Source organism: Lonchura striata, chromosome 2 (genome assembly GCF_050655825.1).
Source record: "Lonchura striata isolate lonStrDom1 chromosome 2, ASM5065582v1, whole genome shotgun sequence".
In the NCBI taxonomy this organism is placed as follows: Eukaryota; Metazoa; Chordata; class Aves; order Passeriformes; family Estrildidae; genus Lonchura; species Lonchura striata.
The window spans coordinates 108,179,739-108,193,864 of record NC_140704.1 but is presented as its reverse complement, the minus strand read 5'-3'; the positions used below and the strand labels follow the sequence as shown (position 1 = coordinate 108,193,864).

General features: G+C 40.2%; 1 protein-coding gene across 13 annotated transcripts in view; it reads right to left on the bottom strand.

Annotated features, from left to right (window-relative positions):
• DLGAP1 (DLG associated protein 1) overlaps positions 1 to 14,126 on the bottom strand; it is a 405,586-nt gene that overhangs the window by 54,724 nt on the left and 336,736 nt on the right. For 11 of the 13 annotated variants that reach the window (XM_085573764.1, XM_021525224.3, XM_085573759.1 and 8 more), the window contains one exon: positions 9,926 to 10,066. The exons of the other annotated variants lie outside the window; for them this stretch is intronic. In XM_085573764.1, coding sequence (XP_085429890.1) covers positions 9,926 to 10,066 — 141 coding nt within the window. The remainder of the gene's footprint in view (positions 1 to 9,925; positions 10,067 to 14,126) is intronic. 13 annotated transcript variants of the gene reach the window in all.

Sequence of the window (14,126 nt, the reverse complement as noted above, 5' to 3'; positions counted from 1 at the left end):
TCTTGCATGTATAGCTACTTTGTGCATATACTTTTTATTTACCCAAAACCTTTTCAACATCTGCTTTTGTTTTTCATGCTGAAAATTAACACAGTTATTCCTTGTGTCTCTTATACTATTGCCTTTCACAATGTGCTAACATCTTTGATGGGAATATGGTCATGGCTGTAGAGAAAACAATAGAAATTATCCATTATTCTTCATAGTCCCATTTGTATTGCCAATCTTAACATTTTGTTAGAAAGCTCTCAAAGCTCTGATCCCTGAATTAAATTAATATTCCTGTAATAAATGAATTGTAACCAAATAGCTTGAAACTCAAAATATAAATAGAGAGAAATTCCTTTTTAATACCTCATTATTGTTACTCCAGATTTGGAGTTGATGCTGCGTACAAATGACAGTGAATAGTTTGGGATATTTTAGACCAAAGAAAACCTCATAACTGATGAACACAAGGTTAAAATGTAAGATTTCCAGAAATCTTGTATGTGATTCCATAAAGATTTTCTGGGATCCTCTGATGTGCAGGGAGAAATTCCTCCTTTTCTCTCTTTTTTTTCCCCTTTCTCCTAATATTTTAAAATCTGTGCCTTCCAAACCACACCTCTGCTCTAAGCTAGGGAAATCAACCAGAACAATTAATGGGAAAAAAAGATAGAGCTTATATTGCATTTTAATAATGCAAAAGAGAAAAGATCTCACACTGTGGTACTATTTTGAATTTTGTGTCAGGTATCACAGAAACAAAACACATAAAAGCAAGGTTAAGTGAGAAATGAACTTCCTGAAATAGTCCTGAACAATTCATTAAATATTTTAGAAAAGGGAAGCTTTCAAGCTCTCACACTATCAAGCAGGGGTCTGTACCACCCTGGTATTACAGACTCTCTTTTTTTAAGTCTGGAAAGCATAAAGAAGGAGTAATATTACTTTTGGGAGACTGTCTAGCGTAGTTTGTGTGGGAGTTTTCTGAAAGTTTTCCCTGATAATGATTTACTGGGCAGTAAAAAAATCAGGAAAGCTCTGAGCTGTCCTTTCAAGACAAACTACTTTCTTCACCCACTTCTTGAAATCCTCTAAAAACTTACTGTAATGATTAATTTCCCAGAATTCTAAAAACTGTTGAAGTCCAGGGCCTATGACTATCTCATATCCCTCCTGGGATAAAAAGACACATCATGGTCTTGAATTGAATCCTGCCTGGTGCATCCACGTATCTACTCTGGGTATCCCTATGTTCTACTTGTTACCTGAATTTTCCTATAGAGTCATTGGGTTTTTGGTGTTTTATAATGCTGCATGTTTCATTACTAAACAAAACACAAGGGAGTGTTTTGCCCTCCTTCTTTATATTTGTTTCATCAAAATTATTTGCTTCAGTTGTAGTAAAGAGGGACCCAGACTCACAAGGAGGAAAGAAGAGGCAAGTGGGAAGATGCTAATAAAGGCAGAGAAGACAGAAAATGGAGATAGAAAGAAAAGTCTGCACATGCTCAAGGGGCTCCACTGCTTTTCTGTGCTACTGGTGCCTCACTGGACCCATGAGGAGTTCTGCAGTACATATAATAAAGAAACAGTGGTAGGAGATACATGGAGAATAACAATTAAGGACAATAATGATTAAAAAAAAATTAAAGGAATAATTGTGCCTCATTAGAGGTATGATAACTATTTTCTGGTGATAATGATCATGAATTCACTCTCTCCACTTATTCCAACTCTCCCCACAGTGCCATACTGTCTAATATGGCATATTTATGCAAAAGATGAGTTGAAAATTTAGATTTCATTAAAAAAGCATCAGGTATAATAAGGAAAGCTATGGAAAATAACCTGTTATGCTTCTGCACCTGTCACTTCCAATGGTTTCCCCCATAAGCATTTGACAAGCATTACTAAGTCTCATATTCTCTTGATTTTACTGAAGGAGAAACTGAGGCAAAGAAAAACTTGTCTGGCCAAGCATCTGGGCTAGGCACTGGGCCAGCCTGTAGTCACATGCATTAACTGTTTCTGATGCTTCTATGTAGAATATTATTAATTACTGGCAATTTGTAGCTGGCAAACCCGTATGAAGGTGTTATTAGCAGTGTGTGAACACAGGGAGAAGAGCTCCCCAGAGGAGCTCCCAAACACTCACAGTTTTAATAGCCATTAGAAACTCACATGGGGAACAAAGATCTTTTAAGACATTGCTCCCATACTAATCTTGATGACGGCAGATAATTAGTCAGCAAACATAAGCTCAGGGACTGCTTACTGAGCAAGGAAAACCTCGTATCCACAGCTGTGACTGCAGGCTGGAGTGCCTCACAGTGCTTACAAAAGCAACTACAAAAATATTTTCAAAACCTTTAGCAGACTCGTGCAGGACAGCTTATCCACCTACCACTACTGGCTTGATCAACTCTCAAAACCAGGGAGGAGCAAACGTGCTAGTGATGCAGACACTACCAGCGGGGCACTCCAGGGTCAGGCTTTCATCCCCTATTTAGCAGTAATTTGGTATGTAAGGGCTGCACATGAGCCTTTGAAGCTCAGTGCTGCTGTTTTTAAAGGCTCCCGTCAGCCATCCCATAGTGTAGCTGAAGCAGAAACAGCAGTGTAATAGCAGACACAGTATTCTTCTTGCAGAGTCTGCAGTTCTCTGACATGGCTGCTTGACTCTCCTTTCATGGCGGGCGAACTTCCCATCAGGAATCAGTTAACAGGGACAGCCAGGAGCAGCACTGACAAACAACAGCTTTGGAGGAAGGCAGTAATGTATTTAAAAAGGAAAAACTACCACGAAGAAGCCCACAAAAAACCACATTATTTATTTTTCTGGGAGGCGAGTGGGAAGAGTTTCAAAGCATGGCTGTTATACTATTTTTGGCACAAAAAGTACTTTTCCAAATTCAAATCCTCCATCAGGCTGGCTTGGAAAATGGCATGTGGTTTAGAACCATGTCTTGCTCCTTTCAGCTTTGCCTCATCTTCCAGGTTAAAGTCTCAGCTGGGAGCATATCTGGGGGAAGGGAGGAGCATGTAAGAATCAAAGTATTCCCAGTGCATTCCCACTGGCTGGCCCTGAGATCTTCAGGTAGTAAACACAAGCACTTTCCATAAAAGGATCTTGCTTGGCAGATACCAAGGGGGGAAAAAAAGGGACTATTGCTGAGGTGGGGAGCAAAAAGAAGTTATTTGCTGGCAGAGGAGAAAGGAATGAAGGATGCTGAAAGACTACTGGGCAGCTGCTTTTCCGGCTGCTATGGGAGCCAAGGGAAGAGCCTTTGATCTGCTGAGCAGGCCTGGGCTTGCTGCCAGGACCTACATCCTTTCTCCAGCACTGACAGCAGGCTTCCTTGCTAGCTCCTCTCTGATTGCCCAGTCAAAAACAAGTGACGTAACTCGTACAGGGACCTCACTGAAACATTTCTATTATTACCAGCTCTGCAGAAAGCGTATGCTACAGATGCCTCAAACTGAAATCATCTTCTTGTCCAAGGCAGAACAAAAAGGAGAAAAAATCCATGAGGTGCCCTGGATTATATCTTATGGCAATAAGATATATCTTTATGAGGCAAAGCCTCATAAAACCCCTTCTGGCATACTGAGGGATTAAGCAAACCCATTGGTTTTACAGAGGAACTACCTCTGCTGCATAGCACCTTTGCCAAGCAAACTCTTCTCCAAAGGTGCCATTACCTCTTGTGACTGGGAGATTTAAATAGGAATAGAGATTCTGGACCTAACATAGCTTCTAGACCAATACCTCAAATAATGTCATCAAAATGGCATTTAGTAAAGAATGGGCTGTAATTGCCAACAATGTTCAGTTTAGAGTGATGTGGAGGTCAGCCTGCTTGATATGTGCTGCTGCCCAAGAAAGGAGAACATGAAGGCAACCATGCTCCTCAGCCCTCAGACCAAAACAACCAGAGTATAGAGAATTTTCTCCAGCACCAGCATGTTTTTAGCCCTTGCTGATGTAACATGCTATTGCCATCACTGCAGGTAAATTCTGCTTGGACATGACGCAGGCTTATACCTTATCCCAGAATGAGCTAGAATGTGAAAGTCTCATCACTTGAAGCACAGAAACATGCTATATTCTTTGAAGCAGAATTGTATGCTTTTGCATGATGTAACCAAAATTCACTTTATCTTCTTTGCAGCACAACAGCTTTTACACCGTCATCTCCCCTTCCTTTTGATGCTCACCATCACTACCAAGAGTACAGCCTTGCAAGACATTGGAAGTACTGAATCAGGAGCTTGCAAGGTGCGATAAAGTTAATGCAACCAAGCATTCTGTTATTCCAATAATGCTTACATCTTGTTATTGGGTACTTGCTGCTTTTGCATTAATGTTATTTGCATGGCAGTGGCAGCTTCTCTCAGACAGGGTGCCCTGCAAGGTTAGGTCTCCCTAAGCCTTCTTTTCTCAAGGGCAAGCAAACCAAATCCTTTCCTCATATGGCAGACTTTCAAGTCCTTAGATTGTCCTTGTTTCCCTTCTCTGGATGCTTTCCAGCCTGTTTGCATGTTTATACTCCATAGAAGTTTGTAGAGGATACTACCACCCTCCCTACCCACCTGCCCCTTTTGCCACCTGAGCTTTGAGTGAGCTGAAGCTTGCTCTGTTAAAGTCTAAAACCCTTGGTTTAGTACTAACCTTCAGCATGCCCAGCTAAATCCCAAACTCCACAACACTGTGATCACTATAGCCAAGGCTATCACTGACCAAGGTATTTCAAAGCAGGTTTCCTTGGTTTGTGAGTCCAGCAGTGCCTCATTCCTGCTTGGCACATCTCTAATATTTGTATGAGGAAGTAAATATGAGTATTTGCATGAGGAAGTCTTCCTAGTCACTCCAGGAACCTGATGGATAATGTGAGCTGCTGTACTGTTTTTCAACAAATGTCTGGACAGCTGAAGTCACCCACATGAACCAGGTCCTGTGAACCTTCCATAGCTTGCTTAAATGCCCCAAATATGGTTTTGTTGGTCTTATTGTCTTGGTTTGGAGGTCACTAGAAGTTGCCTACTGAAACATTCCCCTTGAAGATGACTTCTTTGATCCTAATTCACGGGCATTCTGTAGGGCTTCCACAGGTGCTGTGGTTGACTTCCATGTATCAGAAAACTTCCCCTTGACAAAGAGCAAGACTCCTCCAGTTTTGCCCTGCTGGTCTTTTTGAAACAGCCTGTAGCCATCCATCACAATCCTCCAGTCATGTGAGCTGTCCCACCATTTTTCAGTTATTCCTATGAATAACTCTGCTCTTGATGAAACCCTTAGTCCCTGGTGCCACTTGGGCCACCAGTTTCAATCTAAGTTGCTGTCTGCCGCTCTTTGTGTAGACAGAACCTGCAATGACTTTGTGCTTTTTTCTCCTCACAGCTGCTAAGTTTTACTGAACCTTGCAAACATTGAGAAGACATTTTAAACAGAAACATATTTATGAAGTTGGGGGTATTGAGAAAAGAACAAACAACAGAATACCAGTGATGAATTTTGAAATCACTGGCTAAATTTAGCCTTCTAGCACATCCAATCAATGCTTACAGTCTTTTTTTGAATATATGTACCTGAAACCCATTTTTTTCACTTGTGAATTTCAATTATATGCAATTACTTACTAGTCTGATGTGATATCCTTTGCAATTCCTTAGTAGATTTTAATGAAAAAAATTTTCATTTTAATAAATTTTTTTTTTCATTTATTTTAATGAAAAAATATTATTTATTTGCGTCACTGCTTCTTGAACCCATAGAGTAAAACCAAAACATCTAAATAGTTTTGGACAATTCATAAAAAAGCCAGATTGTCTTCCCTAGCCTTTTGCACTTAAATTTTGGCACTTCTGGCACACTTATATCAAACCCACATTTTAAAATAAAATGTCTGTCAAACAGAAAAGAACATTGATCAGGAAAGAAGTTTTGTTATCCATCTTCCAACTGCACATTGTAAAAGTTGCAGTTTCCTAAAAAGGGCAACTTTGAAAAAGTAGTTGACAGTTTAATTTTTAAGAGAACTGAATGACGAGATTTTCTGCTATGTTAATACTTGAAGCTTTACTTTTAATTTTTCATCAATAATAAACACAGGAGAGCAGAGATGTCAGTAGCTGGGTTTACAGGAACTCAACACATAACTAGAGATAATGCTGCAGAACAACTGCAAACACACTGCAGCACCTCCTCACTCTGCCCACAGCTGCACAGAAGGTAAGGCTGAACAAGTCAGATGAAGGATTTGTTAGAATTATCACATGGCAAGGTATTAAAAGGCTGCAACTTGGCCCAAAGAGGTGACACACACAAAAAAAAAAAATCATGACAGATTTTGTCTGCCATTGGCTTTTTGAAGGTGAAGGCACATGATGGCTTCTTTTTTCTTATGGCTGGGAAAAAGGTGTCCCTGTCCTCCAACAGCTGTTGCCACTTACTTTCTTGATGCTGTCTGTGTCAGCAAGAACCATTTGGACCTTCCTTCTGGAACTCAGGGCCAAACAGCCCAAATTTGAAGATCAGGAGGAAGACCTAATGCCAACAGTTCTTCATCTAGTAGCTCTTCTTTCTATCCTGTTCCCAGGCCTGTGACTCTGGCAAATGACTCATTCACTTACAGGGCATCACAGACTTAGAGAGCTTTCTAAATTGGTACCATCCAGATCCTGCTCTGCAAAGCAGGCTCCTGGGACATAGAGCTGTGATTTAGCCTGCTTGAAAACCAGCTCAGGCTATATGCTTTTGCAATCTGGTGATAATAAAAACCAGCAGTATACCTCCTAGGCCTCTTTTCCAGCCTGTTGATAGTTCTATGTGTTTAGTATGTAACTGGCATCAGACAAAAGGAAGAAAGCCTATAGGGTCAGAAATAGAAAACACACACTAAACCAGATGCATTGCAGCTATCATAGTTTCCACTTACTTTTGCACATCTTTAATAATTGCCAATCTGAAATGGGACCAGCTGACAGGCTGCAATATATAACAAATATGTTCATGTTTATATGTGTGCCTAGCTTCCTTTCCCAAATATACATGTTTGAAAAGCCTCGTGTTTTTCAGCCTCACCCAAACATCTGCAATCATTTATGGACTAAAACAGCTTGCCATCTCAGCCTAAGTTTTTCAATGCACACTACAACTGATGTCATTTTGGTATTTTGTATTTTTAAAAGAAACAAATATGTTTCCAGGCAAACCACATCACAGAACATGCCATAGTTATCAGTTCAAAGATCCTCACTGACTCAGCAGCTAGTGCTGTGTTTCATCTAGTCTTCCTGAGGTCAGGCAGGGAAATGGTAGCTCAGGAATACACATCTGTGTGTATACCAACAGCTTCAGTCTTCAGTTGTTCTCTCCCCAAGTGCCCCCTGAAATAATCCTCAGCAAAGCACAAAAGATGTCAAGTACAGGCTTGGTCAAAGCTTTCATATGAATCACACTACATTCTGGAGTGGCTGTGTGCCATTTTAGGGATGAATGATAACAGACTGATGGAAATGGACATTGTTACTGCCCTCACAGTGCCATCACATTATTAAAAAGAGGTCCCTTAAACTTATATACAAAAATGTGTCCTGCTTACATTTTATCTTTTCTGTAGCCAACACCAGAGCTTGGGTTAGAAATATACTCCCAAAGGATCCCGGAAAGTGGAAGTAAGACAGGATTCAGGATGGACCTCTTAAACCTTTGCTTCTCCAATTTAGCAAAAGAAACTAGACATAGTTTGGGTTCCCAAAGGACCCATTATGGATCCAGGCTCCAGTGAGAAACAGTTATTAGACTGGACACAGCAGAGGCAAAACAGAATTGGCTCTGGGGCTGCTCCTGAATGAACCTGAGCATGGTTTGAGTTTGTAAGCTCATGCAAATCCTGGGCTGAGGCCTCTGAAACTTTCCTGATGCAAATACAGCTGCATAAATGAAACTAAGGTGTTGTAGTAAAGGGGAGGAGTGGATACTAACAGCTTAGCATTGGCAGGCACTGATTAAGCACTTTGATGACAGGTTAAAAGTGATAAAGTTCCATCAAGTTCTGAAGGCATCCAGATATTTCTAAACAAATATCCTGTACTGAATTAGAGGAATAAGGTGTTCAGGGGATTCAAACGAGTGATGAGTTTTTTTTAATATGTAAATAATTTGGATTTACCTTGGTAAATAGGTTTTAACACAGCTGAGATAAGGAAAATGTACTGTAGCAGAAATGTAGACATTGTATTTCAGATGAGGTGGAAGGGCTTCAGTTTCAGAAGACCACAAACATCAAATGAAGTGTCTTAATATCTTGATGTAACAACTTCAGATAGAAATAAAGAAAACAAAAGATGGCTGTAAGAGTAATTCAGAGTTTTACTCCTGGAAATCAGTCTCTGTGTTTGAGGTCTGACATATGGACACATACAGTGACGTGAATAAAATAAATTTTTATCATAGATTATATGTCCTCATGAAAGGGTTCCAAAGACTGAGTGTTCTTTAAAGTAGGCATTCAAAAGCACAGGTATCTAAAAACGTGTTGTTAAAGGAGAGCTATATAAGCTTTACAAGCTGTGTATTTTCCCAAGGGCAAGATGTTTTTTTTTTCCTTTCTTCTCACAATTAAAGATTTTTTTTCACAGACCCAGATCCTGAAAGATCCTAGTGAGAAATGACTCTTCATGTTACAAATGCCTCCTTCCTGTCCCTGCAACCAGCCTAGCAGAGCTTTTTGAGATTTAAGGTAATATCACAGTGAATAGTTTTGAATGTAAGTCATGCTAGGCATTTCAAATTTTAACTGTTTATAGTGCTCTTGGGTTTACACAAATATGACAGTTCCAATGTTTGCTGTGGCACTTTTGTCTTAAGAACTATTCACCATGATTTTATGTTTTGGGTGATGACAACATAGTGTTTCAGATCTATAAAACAGTTTGTTTTGGATATCTGTACTTAATGAAGGACAGTTGCTACAGCCACAAAGTCCTGTGCAGCTTCTATCCATTCTCCAGCAAGTCAACATTTTCCAGGCCAAACATCAGGATTCATCATAAAAGCTGCTGTAGAAATAAGGTTATTTCCCATCACATCAGTGCTACAATGCTGTTGCAGAAGAAACACTTGCACTACTCAGGAGATGTGAGCAAGTCACAGAGAAATGACACACGGACACACGGACGTGTTTGAAAGTCTGTAATGGAAATGTCCCCAGTGAGTAGGCTGTTCACAAAGGATCACTTCAGCTCCTTCCAGAGCATGTATTAAGGACAAGATCTGATGGCATTTGTTTTCACTGGTAGCAGTTTTTCCCCCTCTTTCTCTCTCTTTCTTATTTTTTTTAAAAAATTAAGTCCATATTCACAGCACGGGTCCATAAAACAGCTGTATTAGCAGAGTTGGAGGGAGAAAGCTACTGAAATGGGCCTAGGGATACTATATGGCAATATCATTTCTGAAGACAGCATGTTACCACTAAAATCTAACTTTAGGTCTGACTTTACACTGACTATGAGAGCAGTGCAGAGAGTTTTATCTTCCTAATCTGAAGCTGGTTTTATAAGAACTTTTACTTCATATTGTAGGAAATATCAAATTTATACTGATTTTTATTTTTACCTTCAAAATGAGGAGCAATTACTTTGTAACCAAGGAATCATACCTGACTTCACAGAGATACTGATATTTGAACAGATTTGTAAAACCAAAACTACTTGAACATCTAGTCTGCATAGAGATTTCTGAGAATTTTGCCTATCTACCTCATCAAATGCATAAATACAGTTCTCCTCCTCTACATTCAGGTTGGTGTAGTTGAGGCAAGAGTGTGATCCCAGTTCAGTCAGAGTTCTTTTTTACCTATCAGAAGAAAAAGGTTTACTGCCTGGATAATTAATGTATGGTTCTGTTTTAATTAATCAACAATTAAACACCCACCTCTAATAACGCCCAGATCTTTTAAAAGATCTTGACAATGCAAGTCATCCACCCGGATGTATGAAGCGTCTTCTATGTTCGCCACTGTAAGAATGCCAAGATCCTCTTTTTGTGCTGGTGAGCTCTGTAAAGCTGACACACCTAAGAAGAGAATAGGCTCATCTCCATTAGATCTTACACACCTGCAATAAAACTGTTAGGAAAAATAGTTTTGTTGCAGAATCCTTCACCTTGGCAGCATTGTGAAAGCCAGGGGTATACAATTTAACATTGGGCTCAGCCGGGATTTACTTTGATATTCATCAATGAAAGGGCGATTTTTACAGAATACCCTTTTGAGAATAGAAAATAGAGCTTTGAAGTCTTCTGCTGAAAAGACAGGTGAGCTGATCTTTGCTTCATATTCCACAGGTGACACTCAGTGTAATGGCTGTGGAAAGTTAAGCACCGTTGCAACAACAGAAACTAAAAGCAGTCAGAGCAGAAGCATTCATTACATGCACGGAAAAAGCAGACAGTGACTCTCCACTTTAGTCCTTTAGTCTTGGAAGTTCAGCAGTGAATTGGAGAAGCTTTCCACCTGCCCCTGCATTGTGTGAAGTGTAATGGAATTGGGTCAGTTTGTTCACTGAAATGTTCTTCTAAAAGATACTGGCATAGATTCACCTTGGGACTGACTGTGTGTTTTCTTTCAATCAGTTACTGCAAATTGAGCAGTTGCAAAAGCCTCTCTATAGAAAGCCCAGGGGATGCATTTTTCCTGGTCTTGGCTAGCTGAAACTTCATGAGCAGAAGGCAGCCAGACTTTCAGCAGGCATAAAATGCAGGTATAGCTGCTGAAAGGGCAGCCTCTTTCCAGTATGTAGATAACCCACTTGCTTATTTCCTATTGTTGTATCCAGATTTGCTTCCATGGAAGTCTAAGTCAGCTGGGGAGATGGTTGCAGCCTGGTCATTTTCCACAAGCAGGACTCTGAGGAGCCAGGACTCTGAGGGTATGTGGACTTTACCAGTCAAGACACATAGGCACTCTGACCGAGTATCAGCCTGTGTGTGGATGGACCAGGAGAAAAGACTCCTTTAATAAACAAGTGAAAAAGGTTACTTCTTATTGCCTGCTCATCTGGCTCTTGACACTGAACTCCAAGGCTCTAGTATTGTGAAGAGATGAAAAAAAAATTTATTGGAAGGTGAGTGGGTGTTAAGCAGCAACTGCTTGGTACAAAGAAGCAGAACATTGGAATCAGCACTAAAAACTGGCGAAGAACACCAACTCTTTCAAACATGATTAGAATTAATGGTTTCACCATTTACATTTTGTGAAGTCATGTCACCTGAATATTTTTCGTTGGGTAGAAGCCTCACACTATTTAAAACACCGTGTCCTGAGGCACTCTGTTCTCCAGTAGAACAAGAACTCCCTCTGGTGTTTGCCTGCTATTGTTACTGCCTCCGCCACAGCCCTGGGAAACCCTGCCAGAGGAAGGAAACCCTGTCAGATGATGTATGAACTACAAACACTCTTTCCTTAACCGATGGCATTTTACACTTTGGGCAGAAAAAAGGCCATTAGTTGCACCGGGCCGGCCGCAGGGGCACTCAGGTCCGGGAACATCACTGCATCGGGAAAAGTGGAATGCCGAACTCCGCTGCTGCCGAGGGCTCATGCTGCCAAAGACTCATTTACATGCTCCCTGCATTTATTTAATTACACGAACAGTAGGCTTATTGCAATGTGTCTGGATGCTTTATTTGATGAATGCTGGAACTTACCAATCCAGTCCTGAGAGAGTTGGGATACACATAGGGATATGTCAAATGGCTGGATGATAGTTCAGAGTTAATGAATTGCTGTGCTCAGCTCTTGGGACAGACAATGTGGAACTGTCATTCAGCTGCAAACATATTTACAGGAATGCTGTCACAGCTTTGAGGCTCAAATCTGACCTACAAGTAAGTTACAAGCTACATCTGCAGGCAGAGGAAGAAAAACGAGATGCAAGAGAATTAAGCTCCTGCCCTTTGGGCTAGATCATATCAATCTATTGCCATAATAATGCTGATTGTAAATTTTCTTAATCTAAAATTTTTGATAAAATCTAAACTTTTAGTCTTGAATATATATTGCACAATAATTTTTAAGTATACATTCAATTTTTTTTTTCAGATTTCAGCTGCGATCAGATGATGGAAACAAATCTCAAGACAAGATGAAAGACACTAAATGTTTGAGTTGTGCATTTTGCCAAAGAAGAGACTATTTTGATGGGATGTTTAATAGAAATTTCTTCCTGTGATCATTCAACTGGATGCTCACTCCAAACAGCCAGAGGCTTTTTATATTTGACCTAAATGTCTGGATTTTTTTCTCTTTTCTTCAGCATATCACAGAACAGAAATCTCTAAGCTGATTATTATTGCTTAATTCTCTTTTGAATGCAAACATCTTTGCATATTTCAGACAGGGCTATATAGAGCTGAAATCAGAAAAGCTAAAAGAGCTTCAGAGCTCAATCTAAATCCCAACTGTCTGGCTCTCTGGCCAATGCCTTGTACTATACAAAGTGTGTAACCATCCTACACCTTTGATGTAAAACAACTCTCTTTTAATGTGCTGTAATCTCTTATTCTCTTTGTCTCTCAAATAATAATCCTCTTGCTCATGGTAATCCTTAAAATCACATATGCTCTTTAAAGCTTTTCTTTTGGAAAGTATTCACACCCATTTTTCTGGGCACTGGCAACTAAATATTACAGACAACCTGATTCTTCTGACTTTGACCAAGACAATCAGAATTTTTTGTATTCCACATTTATTGCTTGGCTGGAACTGGGTCAACAAATGAGCAAACAGTTTCTAGTTGTCCAACAGAACCACAGTGTGCAGACTGTTTGTCTGGCCAAGGCAGAGGCACAAGATGTTTGGAAGAGTTAACAGGAAACAAGTAAAATGACATTTTTATTCGGGTTATAAAACAGAAAATGAAGATTAGTTGTCTAGAATGATTGAAGAACATGTTGTCTTGGACTGTTAAAACAAGCTAGTAAAAGAAAAATTCTCACCTCCTCCACAGTAATAATCAAGCCCCCTAACACTGGCTCCTGGACACTTACAAACATGCTACTGGTTACTCAAAGTTTCATTACTGTAAGATTAAATATTTTTAGGTATTGCCACCCTTTTTAGGTATTGCCACCAGAGGTAGAGGTGGAGACTAGAATTACTTAATCAGACCAGCATGTTAATTTAAATGATCTAATAATGACAAAATGTAAGGATTAGAATGGAAGCCTTGTCAGATGTAATATTCTAAATTATATAAACTGCTTTAATTGCAGGACATGATGAATATGAGCCTAAGAGTTCAAAATGAGAGATCTTTTAAAAGAAAGATCTTTTGAAAGATCTTAGAAGATCTTTTTATTTGTTGATAAATGTGCACATTGCCATAAGGAATTTGTAGGAAGCTAGGAGGAGTGCTTCCAATGATACAACAGCACAACCTGCTGATCAGACCACCTCATCTTGTGTGTCCAAGCCCAGCCACTTTGCCTCACTCACTCCCTAAAAGACCAAGCACAGAATTTTCTCCAGGTTTGCTTTTTACAGAGGGCAGGGCCTGCTGTTCTGTCAGCAGGACAGATCCTGGTTCTACTCCTGATATCTAGGAGCATTTTACTTTTTTGCCCTTGTTGGAAGGTCCTTCTCCCATCCTTACCCCTCTGCATTGAGCTGTCCTACACAGACATGTTATCTCCCCTCTCCTGAGCCATGAGAGCAGGCAGAGGGAGGGATCAGTCCTGGGCTCTGGGTCAGCTGCTGATCCACAGCAGCTGCTCTGGGATGATGGATACAGAGACCCCAGCTGAACAGCACCGCTCTCTGGAGTCATGAGTTAGTGTTTCATCATGCTTGTTATCTGATCTTGTCACTACAAGAGGCTTAAAGTTGCTCCCAAAGTTCTGTGAAACTCTCATTCTTGGACAAAATCAAGGTAATTTTGCACTTCCTTCCTATAGATTAATACCTACACCTCACGAGCCACAAACCAGAACACAAACTTCCCAAATTCGAGAGTCTGAAGAAAGGGATCTTGATGGTTTCTCAACCTAAACAGCTGTCAACTTCCGATGATCAGGGATGCCTCACAGCCCTGCAGGCTGCTCTTTGCAGTGAACTGTGGTAGCTCAAGGAATGCCA